This window comes from Hakea prostrata, chromosome 7 (assembly GCF_041222555.1).
Source record: "Hakea prostrata isolate BN-2017 chromosome 7, UWA_Hpros_2, whole genome shotgun sequence".
Taxonomy (NCBI): domain Eukaryota; kingdom Viridiplantae; phylum Streptophyta; class Magnoliopsida; order Proteales; family Proteaceae; genus Hakea; species Hakea prostrata.
Genome location: NC_142606.1, coordinates 12,450,015 through 12,474,699, shown reverse-complemented (window position 1 = coordinate 12,474,699; position 24,685 = coordinate 12,450,015). Strand labels below are relative to the sequence as shown.

The 24,685-nt window shown below is 37.5% G+C and overlaps 3 protein-coding genes across 7 annotated transcripts; 1 reads left to right on the top strand and 2 right to left on the bottom strand.

Moving 5' to 3' along the window:
* Positions 1-4,256: 4,256 nt before the first annotated feature.
* PIL5 (phytochrome interacting factor 3-like 5) lies at positions 4,257-13,048 on the top strand. Of its 5 annotated transcripts, none has more exons than XR_016174426.1 (9): positions 4,257-4,334; positions 4,783-4,889; positions 4,986-5,054; positions 5,170-5,857; positions 8,123-8,215; positions 8,353-8,418; positions 8,548-8,613; positions 11,104-12,195; positions 12,541-13,047. XR_016174426.1 is itself a non-coding variant. In XM_089161440.1 (9 exons), exons 1-9 carry the CDS (start codon positions 4,810-4,812, stop codon positions 12,543-12,545), a joined length of 1,539 nt encoding a protein of 512 aa, XP_089017566.1. In that variant the 5' UTR covers positions 4,341-4,809; the 3' UTR covers positions 12,546-13,042. The 5 variants fall into 5 exon arrangements, 2 of the variants coding, with proteins under 2 accessions (XP_089017566.1, XP_089017567.1); XR_016174425.1 differs by lacking the exon at positions 4,257-4,334 and adding an exon at positions 4,341-4,680; XM_089161440.1 differs by lacking the exon at positions 4,257-4,334 and having other exon boundaries at positions 4,341-4,889; positions 11,104-11,511; positions 12,132-12,195; positions 12,541-13,042.
* Positions 13,049-18,128: 5,080 nt separating this feature from the next.
* Positions 18,129-18,727, bottom strand: LOC149009841 (S-protein homolog 5-like). The gene is made up of 2 exons (XM_089162382.1): positions 18,351-18,727; positions 18,129-18,213 (listed from the first exon to the last, which is right to left on the bottom strand). Exons 1-2 carry the CDS (start codon positions 18,725-18,727, stop codon positions 18,129-18,131), a joined length of 462 nt encoding a protein of 153 aa, XP_089018508.1.
* A 3,615-nt stretch (positions 18,728-22,342) lies between these two features.
* LOC149009840 (S-protein homolog 21-like) lies at positions 22,343-22,783 on the bottom strand. The gene has a single exon (XM_089162381.1). It carries the CDS (start codon positions 22,781-22,783, stop codon positions 22,343-22,345), a length of 441 nt encoding a protein of 146 aa, XP_089018507.1.
* Positions 22,784-24,685: the final 1,902 nt, after the last annotated feature.

The following is a 24,685-nucleotide window of genomic DNA, read 5'->3' as shown; positions in this document are numbered from 1 at the left end:
ATTTCAGGGTTTGTTTAGTCATTCCCATTTTTCCCTTTTCACTCCTTAATCGTTGCTTCTGCCTTCTGTAACCAAATATAACTTCTTCTTTTTTAATTGAAATCAGATCAAAACTATCACATATTTTGATAGGTTTCCTCGGATCCTGAATGTTACTGTTAAGGTAATATTGAACAACACCTGGAGAGAACAGAATAAAGTCAGAACGACAAAATGAAAGTGAAAACGACATGACACAAAGTATGTTCTGAACACTCTTTTAAGCGAGATACTGAGATACTGATCTCTGTAAATTAGCCAACCCCGTGGGATTGCTCGTCTCAATTATTACAAGATGAACAAAAGATGAAATCAACAATCTAAGAAGCTCTTACAAAACACTAATCCTTGTCCATCTCAGAGTCCAAAGGATTAGAAAATCCTCAATTGCTTCAAAGAAGTTCTCAATCTGGTTTGTAGTCATGGACCCACCAATGGAAGGAATTGGTGGCGATGTTGGTGGTTGTATCGTGAATGGTGGCCGTTTCAGCGGAGGAAGAAATGTTAGATTTTGGGGTGATACGCAGTGGCGTTCAATTTGTGCAGATGATCTTGTCTTCTTCCTTCCATGGCCGGCCTCAAAGTCCGCCTTTCTGTCAAGTCAAGAAAGCTACACTTTATTTTTATTCTCGAGTGGATATAAAGCGTGGAGAAGTGCTTTTAAAAATTTTGGATCCTACAATTAAAAATTGATCCCATTCATGTTAGATCTCATTTGTCTATACACAAAACATGGTTTTAGGAAGTTATTTAGAATGTGCTGTATGTGGGTTATTTGTGTGAAGTTTTAGGGGATGTGAATAGCTATAACAGTCGGGTTGGTGCCAATGGAGGGTTAGTGGAATGTTTGAGAATCTCACTTCTTAGTGGAAAGATTGTCGGTTCAACTCTTGTTGATGGCATATGTTGGAATCCCCAACTTCCCCATATATAAAAAGCGTTTTAGTATCAGGAAAACAAGAAAGAAAAGAAGTAACTATCGGACGCCCGAGGCTTGGTGTGTAATGCCTCAAATTCTATTCTCTATTTACTCTATTTCTTCGCTTTCTCTTTTTATTATTTCTATTTTCCTTTATTCATGTTGGAATATCCATCACGTATCAAGTGGTATCAGAGCTAGGCGTAGAGAATGAAATCGACCATCCTGGGCCTATACATGAGCATCCTACTCTATCTAATGGTTTCTAAAAATGACACTTGGAAGGTTGTCTACTATTCATGGATATGTACGAGAAACATCGATGGACTGAGAAATTTGATCTAATCAACAGAAGATAATTTTGAAGTCTCCAACAAAATTCACTAGAAGGTAATTTTGAAGATCTCCAATAATATTCGATTAAGTTGGAAGAAGATACTTCAGAAGGACTCCAATCAAGTTTGGATCCAAGAAATAATTATTTTAAAAACTAATATAATGTACGTAACAATTTATCACTTTATCGACCCGGAGGTGAAGGAAATGGAAACCCTTTGAAAGTAAAACTTGGCGAATTTTTGTGTAGATGTATTTTTTATAGAGTGGTAATAATCTCTTATATAGAGGTAGAAAGATAAGAAAAAAGGTCTTAAATTTGATCCGCGAGTATCTTGAAGAATGGTTCACCACCTTAGAAGAGTTAGAATGCAATAGTTTGCATCATATTTACTTGAATTGACCTAGAGTTTTAATTTTTGTGTTGTTTGCCAATGCAGGGTTAGTCGACTAGTAAGACTTCAACCTCTTTTTTTTTTTTTTGGTCAAAAGTTCAACATTTCATTCATAAACTTGAAATAAAATACAGATAAAAACACCAAACAAAAGAAGGGAAAAAAACCAAAACTAAGGGATGGGTCGAGCCCAATAAACCCTTAGAATACTGGTTGTGACAACCACAGAACTAGACAAGCAAACTGGATATGATATACATATCCACCACCACCGCTTGTGGGGATACACCACAAAGGCGGACACCGATGCAGACAAGAACACGCCACAAGGGCTTACATACCATTCGCCTCAAAGGCGAAACACACCACAAGGACGGATACAGAACACGCCCCATGGGCGACGACAGAACAAGCCACAAGGGCATACATACCACACGCCACAAGGGCGGATACAGAACATGCCTCATAGGCGAAAGCAGAACACACCACAAGGGCACTAACTCAGCTATTGAAGCAAAAATCACCGGAACTTGTTTTTGGACTCCCATCTTGAACCCGCAAACATGGAACCACCATCAGCAGTAGACGAAAAAAAACCCAAAAACACGACCAAAGCTCGCATCAACCACCGTATCTTTTTTTTTTTTTTTTTTTTTTATAACCAGAATCTGCAACCAGTGAAACAAAGATAAAAAAATCGATAAAAGAGATGGAAAAGATGCAGAGATAAAAAACAAGAAATGATGAGGACGATGCAAGAGGAAAACGAGAAGTTGAAATGGGAGAAAAATATAGATAGAAAGATAAAGAGAGGGAGGCGGAAGAGAGGCTGATAGCCTCAGGCGAATAGAGGCAGAAAAAGAAAGAGAGGGAGGCGGAGAGAGAAAATGGACGGAGAAGAGAGGCTAAGATCCTCTCTTTGCCTCCTGAAGTGGCGCTAGGAGTTTAGGGCTTTTTCGCCTCAACAAAGAGAAGTGGAGGAGAGAGAAGAGAGCGCTTTTTGGCCTCAACAAAACTGCCCAACCTCTTAGTGAAGAGGTTGTAATTTCAACCCTTGCGGACTGTGTATGTAATATCCTCATCCCCTATAATAAAATACTGCTATGTATGGAGAATAACTTAGATGTCTTGTGGATTGGAGAAATTTGCAATGGAAATTCATTCCTTACTCTTACTTTAGAGGTCCCAACCCCTTTTGTTTATAAATATGAAGTAAATTGCACTGGTACCCCAAAATGGAGGTCTTAAAGCACTAACACCCCACTTTATGTTTAAAAAGCACAGAGACCCAACAATCGGATTTTCACTGAATATATTTGTCCAATTTGTCATTGAAAACCTTTCAGACATTGTTTATTATAAGGGTATTTTTAAAAATAAATAGTAATTTAGCTGTTTTCAATGATAAATTTGACAAATATTTCCAATGAAAATTAAATTTTGGGGTCTCTATACTTTTTAAACATAAAGTGAGTATCCTGAGATACCGTGGTCTTACTGTTTTAGATTCTTTTCTCCTGGTAAAAGATTGTCTATAATAAAAACTGAAGGTTACACCGTTAAAGTGCAAAAGAATGAGATCACGAGCCAGTTTTATGTAAGGACGAGGCTTCTCATAAAAGATTCGAATCCAAAGGTTCAAGGTTAATGTAACATGTAGGACATCCTGTGGACGCGTAGACATTGTAAATGGATATCTTTGTGCGCACCCGACATTAATTGGACGTGTCATGATTAAGGTATCATTAGTCATTAAGCACCTGTTAAACCTCGTATACTTGTTTATTAGCAACTTAATTAAAATATTTTATTAAATATAATAATATGGATAATGCGAGAATCTCTGTCATGCGATCTAATTGGTCCTTGCGCGGTGCGGCTTGTCCTCACGCTCCCACCGAAGGAGATGATGCCGTTAGCCCCGTACCCTTGTTTTACAATTTCACTTTAACTCGGGTTCAAACTGGTCCGATTTACTTTGGTCTACTTGTTAACCCGGTTAAAAAGGTTAGAGTGTGACAAGTGTTCGGATAGCTACAAGAAACAAACGGTGCTGATTAAAAATGAGTACATCTTATAGGCTTGGGGCCCACCACTAGGTAGATTTGTCCCACTAATAATTATCCTTCACAAAAGCGAAAGCAAAGTTGAAGGTTCACAAAGCTTAGGAGAATAGACGGTTTACCGTTAATGGTCAATTTCTTAAAAAAGTAAAGTTAATTAAGTAAATAATATAACATTAGTAGTAAGTAGTAGTAACACAGAGGCTCTAACAGTTACTTTTGTTTTTGTGACATTTTAATATTCATATCTTGAATTAATAAATTGTAATTAAGAATTTATGATAAGATAATTGAAAAAAACAAAAAAAAATGAAAGACAAAGACAAGGCAATCTTGCCGTACTCTTGTTCCCTACTTTGGGCCCACAAACAATATCTTCGTGTCCAACACTAGTCCGTCTAAGATCCATCGATGATCCACCCCATCTGATTCTACCTTAGTCTCCTCGTCTTCAGAAAGTTCAATTGGTTCAAAATTTATGTCGAAATAGTGGTTGTGAGCGGCCAACAACGACCGGGCTTCGGTTTGGGGTTCATATCGGTCCACTACAGAATCGCTTTTTCCATTTATCGTTATTTTCTGGTAATTTTTTTGATGAATTTATATGCAATTATCGCTTTGTTTGTCGCCGGTTTAATCTTTCTTTCTAGGTCTCATTTTTCTGCAGTAATTCTCTCTCTAGCATCGCACAGAGGAAGTTTGAGAATCACATTCATCACTGATGATTGTTCTTTTGAATTCGTCCTCATTTAAGCATATCTGCTAAAGCCATTAATTTCAAGGTGTCCCTTTAGATTCTTGAGAAGGAAATTCTCCAGGAAGATCCATGTGGATTGGTAATTTTTCTTCCCCTGAGGAATAGAAAAAGGCGGTTTTTAGGGTTTCTGAGCAACTAATCGACGGTGTTATCGTGTCATCTCTCATCTTGGTATTTCAATTCCTTTTCTCTCGATGTGACACATGTTTCTCTTCAACCTGGGGTTTCTGCTTTACTCTGTCTCGTTTAGTTCTTACTCGTTTGATCTTGTAGTTAGGACTTAGGAGCTAGCGATCGAGAATGAATCATTGTGTTCCTGATTTTGAATTAGAGGATGAAGAGTTGAGCTTGAATCCAAGTAACTCAGGATTTCACAAACAGTGAGCTCTGTCTCTCGCACATGTTTAATTTGGAGTTACTTTGATTTTTTCTTCAATGCCTATGTAGTTACCATGCTTGCTTTGAATTCTGTGTAGTTCAGAGGAGGGAAAGCTGAATTTGAACCCAACATCCTCGGGATTACCTGCGCAGAAGAAGTCGATACTGTGAGCTCGCTTTTTCTCCCCCAGATGAATTTTTTGGCCCTCAGTAAAAGAAATTCAGTTTGCAGCCTAGTTGTCTTTCGATGTAGTTACCATATCTGATTTTGATTCTAAACAGCCAAGATGAAGAAGAGCTTGTGGAGCTGGTATGGCAAAATGGTCAGGTTGTTATGCAGAGCCAGAGCCATCCACAGAGATCTCCCAGAAAATCTTCACACAGAGATGCTGCGGCGGCGGAGGAAGACTCATCGCGTCATTTGTTCATGCAGGAAGACGAGATAGTGTCATGGATGCAATACCCTTATGCTCTTGACGATTCATTCGACCGTGACTTCTGTTCTGACCTCCTCTACACTTCACCCAACAGAAACATCACCCATTCGAGTCGGGTTACTCAGATTCCGGAAGAAAACAAGGCTTCGACTCTGCCGCCGTCGCCGCCGCCAATACCTCTTACGAGGCATGATGAACATTCATCAATAAATAAATCTCGGCCGCGGATATTGGAAAAGGTGGCAAGGGAATCGACAATTATCGATTCAAGCGAGACGCCGGCAGTGGGACTTGGATCTCGACTTTCGATCGATGCGAGAAGTTCGGCGCCAGTTTCTGGTGAGAACTTGGGCTTCGGAAGTGTCGTGGGCGATGTAACGACGACAGATGTGGTGAGAGAGTTTAACTGCGAGACTACACTGACGTCATCTTCCGCCGTCTCCGGTGGTAGTGCAGAGCAGTTGGTGAGGCCACCGACAGTTGATCGTAAACGGAAGGGAAGAGAAGAGGAAGACACCGAAGGCCAGAGTGAGGTTAGTTTTTTTCTAACTCTGTCTTTTTGTCTTGTCTCTATCGTGCGCTGAGGATAATCGTTTTAATGCTGATCTCGAATTCTCGATCGTCGTCATTGACCTCTTCTCCGGCTCTGAGCTACAAATCCTGTCTGAAACCGAACTCCTGGCGCATTATGTCGCTCGTCGCCGAATACAAAACGCTGTTTGGCTTGGAATGGATTTCCTGCGGAGCCTCTGATGAGCCCAGTTCTGAGCAACAAAAACTTGTCGGAAACCAAACTCGAGATTCGCCGTAGGCAAACATGGTTTGGCGCAAAGCGATTTCGGACGGTGCCTGGGGTGGGATCCACAGGTTTTATGGTGGGGGAGGTTGGACGGGTAGATAAGTCATAAGAGGTCCACTGTTCCGGACACTCCTGAACATGTAATGGTGAGTCACTCATCGGTCTGTACCTGATCTAGGATGAACCGCGCTAGCCTGTGTAGGTTTATAGGGTAGTCGCTAATGATTGCTAGGTCGGACCGTGGGCTTAATTGGAATATATAATGATTCTGATTGTTCCACGTTACTACGTGGAGACAAGTTGATCATTGCATGGGCCAAGTGGCTAAACCAAATTCATCAGTGCATGGCCAGTGGCTAAATCATGTAGATGTACTGTACAGTGGTGGCAGCTTTTTGGAGATAATAATTTCAAGGCGGTCATGATGTCGAACCTGTGCTCTCTCTATTCAGTTATTATTGCTTATTGGCAATTAAAACGTGAGTAGTGAATTAGAGGGTTCACGTTGCCATGTGCACTATAGAGTTCAGATTGTCTTCTTCGACGTAGAGCTCTAAGCTAAGCTCTCCTAATGGCCGTTGACCACAAATTACTGGGTTCACAGGATTGAAGTGTTAGATTTATTTTTTATTTGTGAGAAAGGCGTCGGAGGAGCATTTAGGGGAGATGATCCACACTTAGTGCACTGGGTAGCAGTAGCATTACCCAATGATTAATTGGACATGAAATTTTGTGGGGGTTTCATGTTGACATGTGCACTGTATGGGTAGCCGTAGCATTACCCCAATGATTAATTGGACGAGAAATGTCTCTGTTCTGCTGGGGTCTGTGCATGTAACTCAGTGGTGTGTACATCTGTTTCTGGCACTGCACAATGAAGATCATTTTCCATGTGAGGCATGGTTTCCTTTCACTAAATGGTGTTTGCATTCCACCGTCCTAAGGCTCAGACCAGTGTTTTATTATGCCCAGCAAAATTACTATCGGAGTCTTCCGTTGTGCAATTGAAGCTGCCTCAGTGACTAGATTTTCATTCACTCTAGCTGAAGGAAAACTCGATCTTTTCTCCTTTTTTTTCAGGCATGAATCTCCTTCCACCAGATGTGAGGCTAGTATTGGGCAATGGGTTTATCATCACCTTTCACCTTGTGATTTTATTTAGTCACAAACTACAAATGCCTCTCAGTCCAATTGGAGGCTCAGATGGTGTGGGTCAAAAGACAAGATGCCTTGTTTTCGGGAAAAAATAGAGAAATTGAACAACTTGGGGTGAAAATTGGAGGAGGTTTTGTTCATCCACAGTCAAAGATAAATTCCATGATGAGAGGTCGGGATGGTGTGTTAAAGGGTATTGGGGAGCCATGGTGGATGTTCTGAATTTCTTACGGTTGGAGCTGAGCATTTATGACGCTTAGATGAGGGTCTTAATTTTCTTTGACATTCAGTGGGGGCAAACTTTTTCCAGAATTTTACTCATAAACAAATCGTTTTACTTAACTATAGTTGATTATAAATCAAATATAAGTTTAAATGCAATCATTTAATCTCTAATATATTGAGATGTGTTTTTGTTGGACAACTTTGATTGGCTACTATCCGCTCAAATGCAAAAGATACATTGGGTTCCATTAGTTCGCAGGATTGAGGTCAAATCGTGTAAGGTGCTGGTGCAGTCCATTTTAGATGGACGTAAGATGGCATCGTAGCAGTTCTGATCCAGAAGAGAAAGCTACTTAACGCACTTGTTATTTTTGGGTGGAAAGAGAGGGAAGGTGAGGAAAAGAAGAAAAGAAGCAAAGAGGGGGAAGGAAAAGGGGGGGGGTTGGAGAGGTATTTGAGTACTTAATTGTTCACCAGGATTGTAGTTAGAAGCACCATTTACAGAGCATGGATGAAAATTTTAAATGCTTGGTTTCAGCTTATGGTTGAGATTGGCTGGAATTGGCTTTGATTAACGTATTGTTTTAATGCTGGTTTTTGGTTTTCTGTTTGCAAAAAGGACGTGGAATCTGTAGATGAAAAGAAACAAGCTCGTGGGTCAACATCAGCTAGAAGAGCTCGTGCCGCTGAGGTCCACAATCTCTCAGAGAGGGTCTGCTTTTCTCCACTCTTCTTCATCCCTGACACTTCCTTTCATGAAGTGATGAGAATCTCAGAACTATAACCATTTGCAGCTTTCTATAAGTTTGATTTGTTTCATTCTTACATTGGTGCTGCTCTCATGTACAGAGGCGTCGGGATAGGATAAATGAGAAGATGAAGGCCTTACAAGAACTGATACCTCGATGCAACAAGGTCATTACTCTCAGAAATAGATGCATCCAGTTGGATACAAATGGAGCAGTTATTAACCAATAGTCCTGAAACTGTGATCTTCTGTTTAATGATTTCTCTACCCTTTTTTTTTTTAATTCCTAATTCCAGTCAGATAAAGCATCGATGCTGGATGAGGCAATAGAGTACTTGAAATCTTTACAGTTGCAAGTGCAGGTATCTTTGAATTTTTCCTTACTGGAATTTGAGGGTTTCTTTTGTCCTCAAAACCTTCACATTGTCGGTTAATGTTTTCTTCCACGCAGTAGTTTAGATGCCAAATATTGGGTCTGGCAGTTGTTGCCTTGACTTTCCTTTGGTTCCAAGAACTTTGGGCTGACTGGTTTAAATTTCAGGTTGGTCAATTGTCAGCCTGAAAGATGCCATACAACTATTGATATTGTGTGGAGCTGATTGCTGGTAAAGGAGGAAACTGTGAGCATATGAAATGTGTTCAAATAGAGACGTGCATTGATGACTAATTTGACTAGGAAGGAAAGAATTAGGATGAATCTATTGAAGGACAAGGGTGACCCTTTAGAGAAGGATGAGGATGATTATAATGGGACAGATACCATGTGTCTTGAGTATCTTGGAAAGTTGGGCAGGAGGTGGTAGACACTAATTAGTTAGTAGAGGGACTCAGTGAGTTAAATTGAGGACTTGAGATAACACCAGAATTCAGGTGCAGTAGTCTGTCTACATATCTGGTGAATATTAGACATCCCAAATTAATTGTCTACCTTAGATCGGACTAATAAGGTGATGTGGAATGTCAGATTATGTATTTAAATTAAACAGCATGTACTTTCTTCCTGCTTTGCTTGGTTTGTGATTTAAGGTCTTAAAAAGGAGCACTATTAATGGGAAATAATAATCAGTGAAAATTTGATCAGTGATGACTACTCTTTCCTTGTTTAACCCCTAAAGAATGCAAGGTGAACCCATCCAACATAATGACTGGTATTGATTTTCATACAGAAGGGAAAAATCATAGGAAGGGGTACCGAAGGATGAGACAATATCATAGCATTGTTGAACACTATGATGAGGCTAACCTTGATGGGAGTCCTCCTGTTGTAGTTTGCTTTGTTGCTTTATGTCTTTAGTTAGTTTCCTAAATTAAGTTTCTCTTTGGCTTTGTGCTTAGTTAGGTGAGAGTTATATTACTTTTGAGTTCTGTTTTGATCTAATATAAATATATGTGTTGGCTGGTATGGTAGAATACATTCTATTGCACAACCCTTTTTATCCCATTGTTGTCTTTCTTTTCCTTGATCTCTCTTTCTCCAATCTTTACCAAGCACCAGTTATAGTCTCTGGGATGGTTTACAATCCATCTATTCTCCTATCTAACCATCCAACCCTCTAATTCTAGTACATTCGCTTACAATTCAGTTTGGTTACTTTATTACTGTCCAACTCACTGAGATCTCAATGTATGAGATATTATGTTGAAGTTGAGACTGCCCAACAGAGGAGTCTGTTCTTGATTTTCATATGAGAGCAGTCTCTGTAGTAAGATAAAATCACAGAACGGGAGCCAGAGGACAGGAAAATATCAGTGTTCACGTGCACCATGATAAGGATAACCGTTTTGGTGGTCTTTTACTCCATATATTTCCATCTGACCTACTAACTCTATATTTTCATTTTAAAAAACTTCTAGTTTAGCGCCTTTATCACCATACAACCCACTGAGGTCTCAATAAATGAAATATTATTTTGAAGTTGAAACAGAGGATTCTGGTCTTGATTTTCATATGATAGCAGTCTCTGTAGGGAAAACTCACAGAGCCCCCACCTTTTTTTTTTTGTTGGGGAGGGGGGGGTTTGGGGCAGAGGATTACCAAAGAACAGAGTCATAGTTCTCCAACAAATACATTTAGCACCAGCCAGCTGTGGATAGTGAGTTTTATTTTGACCAAAGGTTTGTAGTACTAGATCTGACAAATGTGGTTATGGAGTTATATCTTTACCAATCTTCAAACTAGAACAGAAACTTTTCACTTCTAAATGTCGTCTAGGTTTCTATCTTACAATTGAGATATTTCACCTCTACTAGTTTCTTAGTGTTGCTGTTGTATGCATAAAACCATGACACCAGCTTTTAGTGAAGTGGCTTAAAGACCGACAGAGAAAGAATTAAACATCGATGAATGGAACTCAGAAATAGGTGTCATCTGTAGAGTTTCTTTCCAGTCCAAGAGATGAAGACCTCCTAAGGTTCTGATAGCTGTCCTTAAAAAGCTGAAAGAGTTCTGATTACTGTTCTTTCCTGTCAAGAGTTTCACTTCTTCATATTTTTGCCAAGGTATGTCTACCTTGGGTATTAATAGAGGAAATTGATTTTTAGTTTCATATTTCTTCAGTCTCTCATGCATCCTGATACATGCGTGCATCCATGGATATAATTCTATCCCTTAAAGCATTCTGTGTATACAATTGAAGTCACTGAAAATCTTTGGGAATCAGGAAGAAGAGGTTCTCTTGTTTCTGCATGCAATGCACCTTTATGGTGCTTTTTAACCTTCTTTCTTTTTATTTTTATTTTATTTTTTAAAGTATATTGCCTGCTTCAAGACCAACTTTTGTTATTTCCCTCTGTTTGCTGCTGTGCTTAATTTGTCAGTACCTTATGATAGGAATCCTAACCATTTTGAGCAGATGATGTCTATGGGATGCAGCATGGTTCCTATGATGTTCCCAGGTGTCCAGCACTTCATGCCTCCGATGGGGATGGGGATGGGGATGGGGATAGGCATGGGGATGGGTATGGGCATGGATATGGGTATGAGCAGACCGGTGGTGCCTTTTCCTCCAGTATTATCTGGCTCAGCCATGAATAACCCTGCTGCTGCAGCTCATCTTAGTCCAAGTCTACCTATGCATCCATTTCATCTTCCCACTGTACCTGCTCCTGATTTGTCCAGAATGCAAGCAGCACCAAATCAGTCAGATCCAGCAATGAATTCAACTGGTATTCGAAGTCTCAACCCGCACCACATCCCAAGTTTTGTTAATCCATATCAACACTACATGTCCCTCCACCAGATGCAAGTATCACCTTCTCAGGTTTGTGTGATTCCCTATTATACTTTACATCAGTTTTGGCTACATTTGTTCTCACTAGTCACCAACATATCAAACCATCACTCTAAAATTAAGTTACCATCTTTGCACTATCGCTAAGATGCTGTGCTATCAGAAATTATGTTACTGTGGCTGAATATCAGTTGAAGGGAGAGAGAATATCAACTGGCTTCTCCATGCTCCACAGAGAAACATCTCTTAACTTCCTACTGTTGCTAGACCAAAAATACACATACTTCTTATGGAGTAAAAAATCCTGTTTATGTGGCTAAACATCACAGGCATGGGATACACATAGGCAGATACTAAATGATTCTTTGATATTGATCTCTGGGGAGATGGCTGAGAGATACACAGAGACGGCTGGACATGACAATGCTCCAGTGTGACTATCTGGAACATGCCTGCTTGTTGCGTTATTGATGGCTGGACTCAAAGCATAGACAGTACTGATAAACCCAGATTTTTGGGCTAGCCAACAACCAATGACCAGCAGTCCACAAAAACCCATAGTTGCTGTCTCATATCTCTGTCATGTTGAACAGTTGAAGTTGAACCCAATTGCTATTGTACTGCACTGAGAGGTGATCTTATCCTTGCAGGTTCAAGGCATTGCCCGGCCAAGCACGAGTAAAGGATCTGATACTCATGAAAATCACCAGTCTGGTAGGTTGATGGATTTCTTATAATATCATTTGGGTCTCTTTAATTTTCTTGAACAGACTCTTAAGTTGGATCCCATATAACTTTCAGTTCCATCCTTGGATGAACCTGATCACCTTAAAGATTACAGGAAAATCTGAGTTCGGTTTTCCATGACATTTTTGTAATTCGATGATAGGATCCTCCTACTTAGAATATATTTGAGCAGGAATTACTCATCAATGTGAGAACCGTTGACTTGTCTGATTCATTTTTATTTTCCTAATGTTGTGCATATACTGCCATATCATATAGATCTTGCTTTAGTGAATTCAGAAAGATAAATATATTCTCTGTTGTGCATTGCAGGTTGAAATATTGGAAAGATAGGTAGTGAAACTGTAGGCGGCACTGCTGCAAAGTTTTGTAGGGGGAGAGAGCAGTCACTCTTGACAGTCAGGTTCAAGTGACTACTAATTTAACACGGCTAACTTGTAATTTCCAGCCCTGTGAATTTTCCACCTAGGTTCATGTAAATTTCTCTTCTTCTGGGTGTCCTTTATAGTTGTATAAATGTGTGTGTGTGTTTTTTTTGGGGGTTAGGGGTTGGTTTAGTTTTGAGTGTCTTCTCAATTGGGGCAATAAGAGTGGCAAGGCAAGGATTGACAGCTTTGCTGGAAAATTATTGGGATAAAGTTACGTAAAATAACTGTCTTTTTGTACTGTGTGGAAGCATTTGGCACCATGTTCGCCCTGATGTGGTGACAGTTGTCTATTTAAGGAAATAAGAAAAATGATTCACTCTTTGGGATACATTTTGTGTGCAAGACAGCATATAACCCTCCACCTGCTTTACCCAAAAAACAGAAAACCATCCACCTGTCCTGAGGGTATGAAAAAAAAAAAAAAAAAAAAAAAAAAAAAGAAAAAAGAAGAAAGAAGAAAGAAGAAAGAAAGAAAAGAGAGTGAGGTTGGTCGATCGGTTCTTGTAACAATAACAAGTATATGTAATTATGTATAACCTCTTTACGCCAGCATATTTAAATAGCTTACAATTATTGATCATTTCTTTCATTTTACATTAATAATACAACCCCAACTGTATATGTGTCATATGTATGTATATATATGGTAGGATTGGTTTGGCTTCAGGTTTCATTGGGGTTGGGGTCTGGGTTGAATGCTTGTCTCTTTTGCTTTGTTAATAGATGGGGGTAAAAATTGGAGGTTTTGTTCATCCACAGTTAGAGAAATTCTATGATGGTGCATGCAGAAAGGATATTGGGCCATGATAGGATATTTTGAGTTTCATATGGTCTTTTTGTTCCTAGGCATCTTATTCCTTAGCTGATTTTCTTGCTTGAGGGGCTTGTAAGTTTGAGCATGGATCATCTCCCCTAACGGCCTGATGGCTTTACAACCACAAACTATGTGGGGCCCATAAGTAAAAAATAATCAAATATATATTTCTTTATAAAAAAAAATAAAAAATCTCACTCCAATTGCAAGACATTCCACTTGTTCACGCCAAGTTATTCCCTTGTGAAAGAAAGCCAATAGAACTATTAGAGGGCTTTTACTTTTACCATGGGGCGGGAGTGGGGGGCGGGGGGACTTTTCAGAATCTAAGGGGTGAGAGAGAGTTAGATCTTCTACGTTCGGGCAGGTCATGTTGAATGCCTTGCCCACAGTACCAAGCAACCATTGGTAGGCCACATGCTATCCTTCTAGCGGGACGGTTGGATAGATGCACGCCCCGCTCAAGATGCAAAGAATTTGCATTAGAGAGAGGAGTCACTCTTGACACAATCAGGTTTAAGTAAGACAACATGACCCACTTCCTCCACTTGGATCTTCTTGATCTTAGTTCTCAAAATGATAGTAGTCTCTCTTGCCCTATTTTTCTTGGAGCTGCCTTTTACCGGGTTGAAAGTGACTATAATAATTTAACATAGTTAAGTTGTAATTTCCAACCCCTCGAGGTTCTCCTCCTAGTGCCATCTAAATTTTCCTTCTTCTAGGTGTCTTATATAGTTGTATTAGTGTTAAGGCTATGTAGGCTAAAAAATGGTCTTCTTAGACTTTGCTAGTGCAGAAGCATTCAACAATGGTTCACCCTTTAAAAACAATTTCCAAAGTGTTTCATTTAGTATTTGAATCTCATCTTTGGATAAATCTCCCAATAAGTGCCCAATGAATGATAGGATTCAATCTTATGGATATTCTGATCTAAAGAATAGGATAAATTCAATGAGTGCCTTTGGATTAGAATACTTATACGTAGCGAAGTCCTATCACTCATTATTGAGTACTCATTGGAAGATTTCTATAAGGGGAGGAGTCAAATCCTTTCATTTTGCTTGAATCAATCTACGATTGGTTGATGTGGTGAACGCTTAACTGTTCATCTAATTTATATAGAAAAGAAATATCAATTAGTTTTGGGATATATTTGCATGTATTAATTGTGTGCGAGGAATACAATATGCATGTAATCTGGATGGGTTAGAAGATTTTACAACATATATATAATAACCATGATCTACTTGTCTAGAAACTCAAAAGCCCACCAACCCCACCGAGAACTATGAAAAGAAGACCATTATTTATTCAATAAGTTTGAAAATATTAGCTAGTAGTGAGTGAGGTACATTTTTTTTTGGTAACCAAGTTTCATTAAGAGGAGGCAAAAGCCAAGGCTGAGGAATACAACCAAGGAGTGGATAACGGCCAAACTGTCAAATGAGGTACATTAGTTCATAATAAACTATTGATCCCATTTTACGTACAGCTCTTGTTTGCAATCACGTTTATCTTTGCAGATATATAAGGCATCTGATTTAGCAAAGTAATAAAAGTTGTTGGGATGAATTGTGGGCTGTGTCCGGCTCACATAGATATCGCACTTGTTGGAATACTTTCTTATCCCATTCTGGGTAAATTAAAAGTCGCACCAGAACGCTGTGCTACCATCAATGCTAACGTCGAAGTTAAAGTCCCACTCACCACCCATAAATAATGTGTGGTACCCAAGATCATCATCTGCAGAATAGCAATGGAGGCGAAGGTCCGTTATGATGAGGTCGTTGTGGATATATATGAAGATGGTACCATGGACTGTGGATGGCCCTATACACAAGCCCAATGTGATGAGCAAAAGGAGAATCAGAGGCACTTGGGTGATGGCGTTCTTGGAGTTTTTCTTCCCCATTATCATCATCATGGCTTTTCTAGTAGTTGATTTGCAGATGCTACTGGTGATCTCATCGATCCTTATATATAGCTTATTGATCATATGATTTCATATCAATGTCGCACCCAAAAAAATTTCATACCATGTATATAACGGTAACCCAAAAAAAATACATATCAAATATAGAAAAACATACTCCTCTTCCATGGCAAAACTTTTCTATAATTATCTTATCTATCTTTTATTTGAAATAACTTAATTCTTTTATTATCTATTACTTCTTTAGTTAGTTTGTATTGGATATTCTTGGCATTTTGGTTACTAACAACGAAATATTTAAAATAAAAATTTTCTCTTAATTCTATTCTTTCCTCTATGGTTTCTATTTTTATTTTTTTATTAGAATCTTTTAAAAAGAATAAGACACATTAAGGAATTAAAAGAAGAAGAGAATAATTAAGAAAATATATAGTATTTTCTAAGAAAGTATATTGAATGAAGGAAAAGTAAAATATAGTTTATTTTTTCTTATTTTGGGTAAGAAATATGATTTTTTAAAGGAATGAAATATCACGTGAGAAAGGAATATAATAATAATATAAAATGGTGTGTGATAGCAATCTTGGCATTGTTTTAAAATGTAGTAATTTCTTAGTAAGGTAATGGAATATTGTAAAATTTGCTATTTTTTGGGAAAATTAATAGAATCTTCATAAAAAAAAAAAAAAGTAAAGGTAATGAAATATGGTCAAAAGAAATACCTTAGCTAAATAAAAAGATTAACCGTTGACCTTGAAGATTCCATTATAGAATCAGTCTATGATTTAAATTGTTTCCATAAATTATTTTTTGGGTTACCGTTATATACATGGTATGATAAGATTTTTTTTTTTTTGGGGTAAAGAGTTGAATTTATTTAAAAGAAAAACCTCTAAGGTATAGAGAAACAACGGCATCAAAATGCAAAGACCAAAGGATAAAGGGGGAGGGGGAAAAGAAAATAAACAAACTTGATTAAGTGCAGCATGAGATGCAAGCTTATCCGCAACTGAATTACCTTCTCTAAAGGAGTGTTGAACAATAAGAGAATCAAAAGCTAAAGTTAGGTTCAAAATGACTTGAAGATAATGCATGATCTTCCATGGTGGAGCTCTATATCTATTGTTCATATGATGAACAATGGCTTCATTATTTCTCTTAGTGATCACCTTCTTAATGTTATTAGTCATGGCTATTTGGATTCTTTTCCTAATAGTTGTTGCTTCCATTTGAATTGTTGGAACAACTATATACATTTCATATGTATATATATAATAGGATTGGTTTGGCTTGGCTGGTTGTTACATTGGGGTTGGGGTCTGAGTTGAATGTTTGTATGTTTGCTTTGTTAATAGATGAGGGTGAAAATTGGAGGAGGTTTTGTTCATCCATTGTAAGAGAAATTCTATGATGAGATGTTTGGATGGTGTGTGTAGAAAATATATTGGGGGAGCCATGATAGGATATTTTGAATTTCATAAGGTTGTTTGTTCCCATACATTTTAATCCTTAAGCTGATTTTCTTGCCCGAGGGGCTCGTAAGTTTCACTTTTGTAGAGTTGAGTTTTGTGGGGGGGGGGGGGGGGAATTCCACCTCTTTTTGCAGTAAACTCTTCTGTTATTTCTTTTCAGATTCATTGATCTGGGTTTTTTCATTTAATACAACTTTTAACTCATTAACACAAAAAAAAAATAATAATAATAAAAAAAAAAAAAAATCATATGGTCGGGGCAAGCTTTTTAAAAAATTTGACTCATTAACAAATTGTCTTACGTATGTAAGACTGATTATAAATCAGATCTCTCCTTGCCCACAACCGGCCCAAAAGCGAAGGGAAATGATGTTTGGGGTAGCATAAGTGATTTAAGGGGTGGTACCTCATATCATAGGAAGAAATTTTGCACAAAGTTCTATTACTATTAATGGGTTTTTTTTTAGAATAAAACGGATAATGATTACTTTTTCTCCACAATTAATTAAAGGTAATACTATAACTTGACAAAAGGGTAAATAAGTAAAGAGATAAGTATAAAGGTATTTTAGGTTTTTGAGAAAATATAAAGATGCCACATTATCAGCAAACTAACGGAACTTAACGGTAAGGGCATTAGTAATTGTAGACAAAGTTAAAGGTTGGACTAGTAATTTTGAAAAGTACAAGGGGGCAATAGTAACTATTATATTAGTTGTTTTTACCTTTAAAATTTTGTTTCCAATAAAGAGGGAGGAGGGGAGGAGGGACCTTTCTTCAGTCGTCCGCATTTTAATGCGTAGAACTGTCAATCAAACCACTCTCAGCCGCCGGATCTATCTCGACCAAAATTTCAGATCCAACGATCTTAAATTTTGCTTGAAAGTCCTGTACATTAAATGCGCATAATTGAAGCAATTTCCGGGGAGGAGGGGAGGATGGGAGGATGGGGGAATAAATGCTGATATTTCAAACTGAAAAAAGAACAATATGATCAAAAAATATTTATTAAAATAGTTAGTTGTACACCTTGAACCATCCCAAGTCCCAGAGGAATGCATTTTTTTTTTTGTAATCAAACTATCAATTAGAAGAACGGCAAGAAAAAGTCGAGGCATCCTGATTACAAGCTTCAAGAAGCCAAGGAATGGAATTAGGCCAAACAATCGGACTTGCCACAGATTGGGCCTTCCTAGATAGATTATCGGCTACAGAATTAGCCCAAGAGGAATACATTTAACAAACAACAGAAGTTAACCTCTTTCTTTTTCCTCTATCTTTTTATAAACCTGAAGAGAATTATCAGCAGTTATCCCAAAGGGCAAACAGAAGGCCTTTCTGTCAAAAAAAAAACACAAAAAGGGCAACAGAATAACATCCTTAGTATGAGAGAAGAAACATTTAATTTGGCAAAGTCTATTTACCAAAATTTGACCTTTTTATATGTTCCTTCTTTCAAATGGCCGAGGTATAACCCATCCGTTTTCAACCGGTAAAAATAGTTTTGGGCATGAAATCCAGACTGTAAAAAACCATCATAGACCTGGTAGTTGTTATGCACTATGGTCTTTCCGTCCTTGGACCAGGAGAAGTTGCACCAAAAGAGGGTGGTCATCCATATGTTTTCATTGAAAGCAAATGTGTAATCTTGTCCCATAAAAAGTTTATGCTCACCAAGATCATTGTTTTTGGATTTGCAGTGGAGGGTTACGTCTGTTAGAGGTATATCATTGATGATGTACACATGAAGTTCACCCTGTACAGTGGATGGCCATGCAGACATGCCTAATGCCATGACAAGGAGGATGAGAAGCAGGTGGGTGTTCTTCGTGTTCTTGGAGCTCTTCCTCATGGTTATTGAATTGGAATTGGTGAATGGTGAATGGCAATCTTTGATCACCTGGGCTTCTTATATACCATTGCCTATTTCCATGTTGTGTCAACCATAATATTATCCCCTAATAATGAGATTAGGTTGTTGATATGCTAGGGTGGGGATTGAAAGCTCTATTTTGGGCAACCTAGTTACACATTAAGTTAGAGGTCTATGTTCTGCTTAAATTTCTTCACCTTACAATAGGGGTGAGTGAGGCCGATTAGGGTCTCACTTCTAGTTAATTCATTTTATTCTGCATTTAGAGGTGGGCCCATCCCCTGTTGTATGGTGAATAAGTGTGAGGAAAGCACAAACCTTATTCACCTTGATGAATTGAGGATTCAGACAGTTTGTGCTTTGTTTTGCATAATTTGGTTTCATGCCTTTCTCTTTCCCATTTCAGGCTGATATATGAAGCCTTTTCTCTATGAATTCTATTTGTTTCTTTTATAAATTTGATGGAATAGATATATTTTTTTAATTTTTAATTAATTTATTTGTAGGATCGATATATTTGTGTGGTTGTGTGTCAAATAGCAATGCAAGCATACTCAATGAATATGAATTACAAGACATTTCTTCTGTCCATCCATAATTTGAAGAAATATAAAAATGTGTACGTGTAAAGAATAACGAACAGAGTTCCACTCAATCTTTATCTTCACAGACATATTATTAGGATCCCACTAAAACTCATCAAATATGCACAAACATATTATTAGGATCCCACTAAAACTCATCAAATATGCACAACACTAACATGTAATTCATCTTTTTGTATAACACTGGTTATTACTTTTCTTGTATTAGTGATACCTAACAATATTACTTGTAATACAAACACCATAAACAAATCTAGCCTAGCTCACATAAAACTAAAGGTCAATACAGTTTTTTCTCTTTCCATGTGTAGAGCAAAATCAACATAAAACCTTGTTAGCATCGTCAGGGATGGAGGAAGTAGAGATTGATGAACACCAAAGGGTGAAACTCAAGAACTCAATTTGTTGCCAAAGTTGCAAATGGTTGGAGTTGATTGAACCTGGCATTGGCTTGAATTGGCCGACTTTTGTCACTCTTACACCTAGAGTATTAATACCACATATCAATTACTGCACGGTATAAACAAGGAATAAAAGGGTTATAATTCAGTTTTTAAGAAAATTTGTAGGAATTTATTGATCAATACTGTCGATTCCATTCTGTATTTACTTGTAAATTGACCAGAATGAGATTCTATACCAAACTTCTTCTTTTTTCGAAAATTGATAGGTTTACATTAAGGGGTGAGGAACTATAACATACATCATTAGGAAGAGTTAAACCCAATGTTTTTTCAAAATGCCAAGTTTATGCATTCCAAAATGGTTATCTATCGATCTGCAATGGACATCTGGGCTAGGGTTGCAACAGGGCCGGGATGGGCCGGACTTTTGTAATTCCAAGTCCGGCCCTATATGTTTTAATCTGAGCTCATTCTCGCCCTGACCCTAGTTCAGGGCCAACGATTATTGTCTCTAGCCCTAAGCCCATTTCCGCCCTAATTGGGCCGGGTCAAGATGGGTTGTCCTAATCAACCCTGATTGACTATATCCTTAGCCCTGACCCTAATTGTCTATGATTGACCCCATCTTGGCCTTGTCCCTAGTCTTAATTTGTCATATCCTTAGACCTAAAATATCAAATGTGAATCTATAAAATAAAAAAATACATAAAAGTATTACAAGAAAACTAAAAATATAATTAATATATAGAAATATAAGATGATTCAAGCTCCTACAAAATGATAAAATAATCAATAAGTTGATAGTGTTGCTTTAAATATAAATAAATTTACACTCCATAATTTTATATTGAGCTTTGAAAGTCTCCTATTGCTTTGGTGTTGTTACTTTGATGATGGAAATTGAAACCTCTCCCATTGATATCATTATTCAACAAAAAAAAAAAAAAAAAAAAAAATCCATATTCAAAACTTTGTTAACAAGTAAATCAACGATAATTTAGTATTGACATTTTTTTTCGTAATTAAAAAAAATGATATTTTAGTTATAAATACAACTATCTATCTTTAATAAGTTTTTTTAAAATATTACATTGGAGGCAAAAGAAAGATGTCAATATTCATGATGAGAAGTTGGGGTGTAGATTTGTTAGATATTAATTCTCTATGTATTAGTTTTTATTATTTATAATATATTATCTCGGCTTAGTCTGCACATTTAAAAAAAAACTAATGTTTTTTGGGAACTAAAAATGATTTAGTTCAAAAGATAAAAATTACCTTAAAAATAATAGTAAAAATGAACTCATATTCAAATATGATCAAAATGACTGAAGGTTAACATTGAGATTTATAGTTGTATGAATGTTAGTATGAATATTAGGGTAAAAATCTAGTACATGATCAGGATCAAATTAACATTAAGAATAATTAACATTAAGAATAGAGCTAAAATTTAGGTCAGGATCAGGGCCAAAATCAAATGGATGCTTACTACATTGGTAATGATGATATATTTATTCATTAATTTTCTACAAAACATGATTATGTTTTTAAAATTTGACACGTGTCAAGATTAGAATTAATTCCTCTCCATATGGGTGGAGGCTCCAGACTCAAATCATGGGTCTAGATCATGCCCAATATTAGGGCCAGAATCAAAACCAAGATCAGGGTCAGAATCATAGCCAAAATTAGGGCCTAAGCCAGGATATAAAATCAAGGACGAGCTAGGTGGGCTAGAGAGTAATCCTACGCCCGCCCTTGGCTCTAGTTCAGGACCAAAATATTTTTGCCATAACTCGCCCTTAAAGCTAAAATCTTTAGCTCAAGCCTTATTCGGGCTCAGGTTGGGTTGAGGGTAGGTCAGGGCTGCCAAAGCCAAACTTGCCCCCCTAATCGGGTCATTTAATTAATGATGTTCGATTTCTCAATTCCTTTCTCATGCATGATTTCTTGCATGTAAAGTTTGGCCGGTGATCACTGTTCACCACTAGTTCTTAAATAAAAGCGATTTAATTCCTAAAATAGATGATCAATAATATGTAACAACAAGATCCTGAACTAAATTGTGTCAATCATAACTAATTCATTTCGTTTACTTTTCCTCAGCTTCGCGCCGTTCTGTGTTCTTCTTGTTGTCTTTTGTAGATTTTATTATCTTCAGGTGAAATCAATTTTCTTAAAGAGGGGCCTTGGATGAGAATTTTTTTTGACTAAGGTGAGCAATGGATGTATTGAGAACAACTATTCTTGCCGGTTTGAGTGCATGTTTTATGTTCCTTGTAATTTTCTTTATCCTCTTTTAATAAAGCTGAACGTTAATTCAAAATTCATTATTAATTCATTTGAAGTCTCAGTAGAATACGAAGTATGCAATTTTGTTTTTCCTCTTTTTGATAAAGCTGAACTTTATTCAAAAATCATAATTAAATGATTTGAATTCTCAGGGGAGTACAAAGTATGCACAACACCACCAAGAAAACCAAAAACACAATGACCTATAAGGTGGAGCGCCATTGATTCAGAGAAAAGAAGAGAAGTAAAGCCGGTGGCTTTGAATAAGAAGCTGCAGTGAAAAAGAAAATCTATTGAGACCAGAGAGATTTTGCTGTATAAACTCCACCTCTAGCTTTGCTCCAGTATAAGCCATCATGTCTAACCTCGTAGTAGAATTCCATGGGTTCTTTCAATTTGTACTCCCCAGCATCAAAAACTTGGGCACTGCCTTGCTTGCCGTTCCCCCAGTAAAAGTTGCACCAGTAGAGTGTTGTTCCCCATAAGTTTTCTCTAAACTTCCAGGTGAACTCTTGGCCATTAGAAAGTTTCTGTATTCCAAGATCACGATCTTTCGATTTACAATGAACAGTTAGATCATTCAACGGGCCGGGGCCCAAGTTATTGATGATATAAACATGGAGTTTGCCGAAGAGATTGACATTGATATTGATGTCGAATGAATCAACAAACAAGGGCAATGCAGCAAGCAGCAGAAGGATGAGAAGCGATCGGGTGTTCGACTTCGTCATGGTTTAGGTTTTTTTGTAAATGGTGGTGATCGAAATAACTATGTACGATTATCCCCCCGAGACCTTGCAGAGTTGCAGTAGCAGAAGCCTCGTGTGGAGGGATGTTCTTGCTCTTGCAATGAATGATGGATCAACAATGTTCTTAAATAAAGGCCAACTAGGTTGAGATAACCTAAATCTCAAGGTTCTCAGCTGACCTGAATGATCCATCATAGTAGGATGATTTTCTGGTAAACCAAACATCTATTTACCAAAGAAAGAGCAAAGCTCATACAGCCACTCATATATTTTAGTTTTGTTTAAATTTGTCTTTTTCTTTTCCTTTTTCTTTTTTCAGGGTGTGTGGTGGTTGTCATTTTATGTATAATTCCTTGCAATTAGTGTTTCAGATTATGATACCTGGTAACTAATTATCCAACTGTCACAATTAAAAATTATCTATAGTGAATTCCTAGAAAGCTTTCAAATGTATATCAAATCCATTTTCACCATCAGTTTGGTTGAGAAATGTCATGTCAGTATTGCCACATCAACTTCCATTAGTTTTGATGATAACAAACATGAAGTACTAATGTTTATATTGAGTTATATTGGTTAATTTTAATGTGAAAGCAAACAGACCTAATCCAACTTAGCGGATTAAAGCTCAAGAAGATTCAAGAACATCAAATCAAGCTCAAGCGAGACTACTTTGCAAATTAAGACTTATGACATTTCCATGCACAATTGCATGTAATTGTACTCATTAGCATCAAATTCATAAACATCATATCATTATATTGACCTAAGGCATGCTAAAAGTGTGTTTGTACATATAGGGTGATTTTTTGGAAGCAAAAGAGTTTTATATGGGGATGGGGGTATCATAGTATGTTTGTGGACATAGGGTGTTTTCTTGGAAGCAGGAGAGTTTTATATGAGAGGATGGGGGTATTAGATATGTTATCTGTAAGAGTCGAATCCATAACCTCTTCACTAAAAAGTATGAATCCTTATCTCTCTATCAACCCTGCATTGGCAAATTGATGAGATTGTTACTTGTCAAAGACTCAAACATTCAAATTTTAAAGCTATTCTAAAATTTTTAGATTAAATGAACTCACACAGGGTCGGGTTAAGCCTCGGGCTAACCCGAGCCTGATCCGACCCGAGAGCTCCAATAATAGATCACCTTCTAAATGAGAACAATATCTTAATAAACTAAATATTGCCTTTACTAGGTGTAACCTCATTGGAATCCAGATCATCACCCCTGACGGGGAGCACAGAGTGCTCCTCGACGGGTTTACCACTACAAATTCGGTGTGACTAAGGGTGTAAATGGATAGCCAAAACCCCCTGTCGAATTTGCATCCGCGTCCGTTTAGGGGTATCTGAATCGTCCGATTATTAATAGGATGCGGATATGATATACCATTTCTTACCGATTATTATCCGTCCAATAAAATTATCCAATTAAGTTATTTAGATTTATTATTCTTATTTTTATAAATTTTACCTATGATATGTGACTATTTTTCTAAATTTTCTACTAAAAAGTCTAAAATAGCTACCAAAGTTGTTAAATTCTTAAATTTCAAATCTCGTCCTCACAGATAGAAAGTTAAAGATGTAAACAGTGGTCGAAAAACTTGTATTTAATCTATATTTATGCCTATTTAGAAGAATCTACTTAAGAAAATAACTATCCGATTATCATCCGAATCCGACAAAATCCGTCTAAATATAATAGGATGCGGATATGGATATACCACTATCCGATCCGAATCTGGTCCGTTTACACCCCTAAGTGTGACCCACTAGTAAAAAATAAAAAAAAAAAAACCCTCCCATCACCCAACCCCTGTATTTATGGTGGTAAAGCCATCGCGGAGCACAAAGTGCTACCCCGACGGGTAGCTG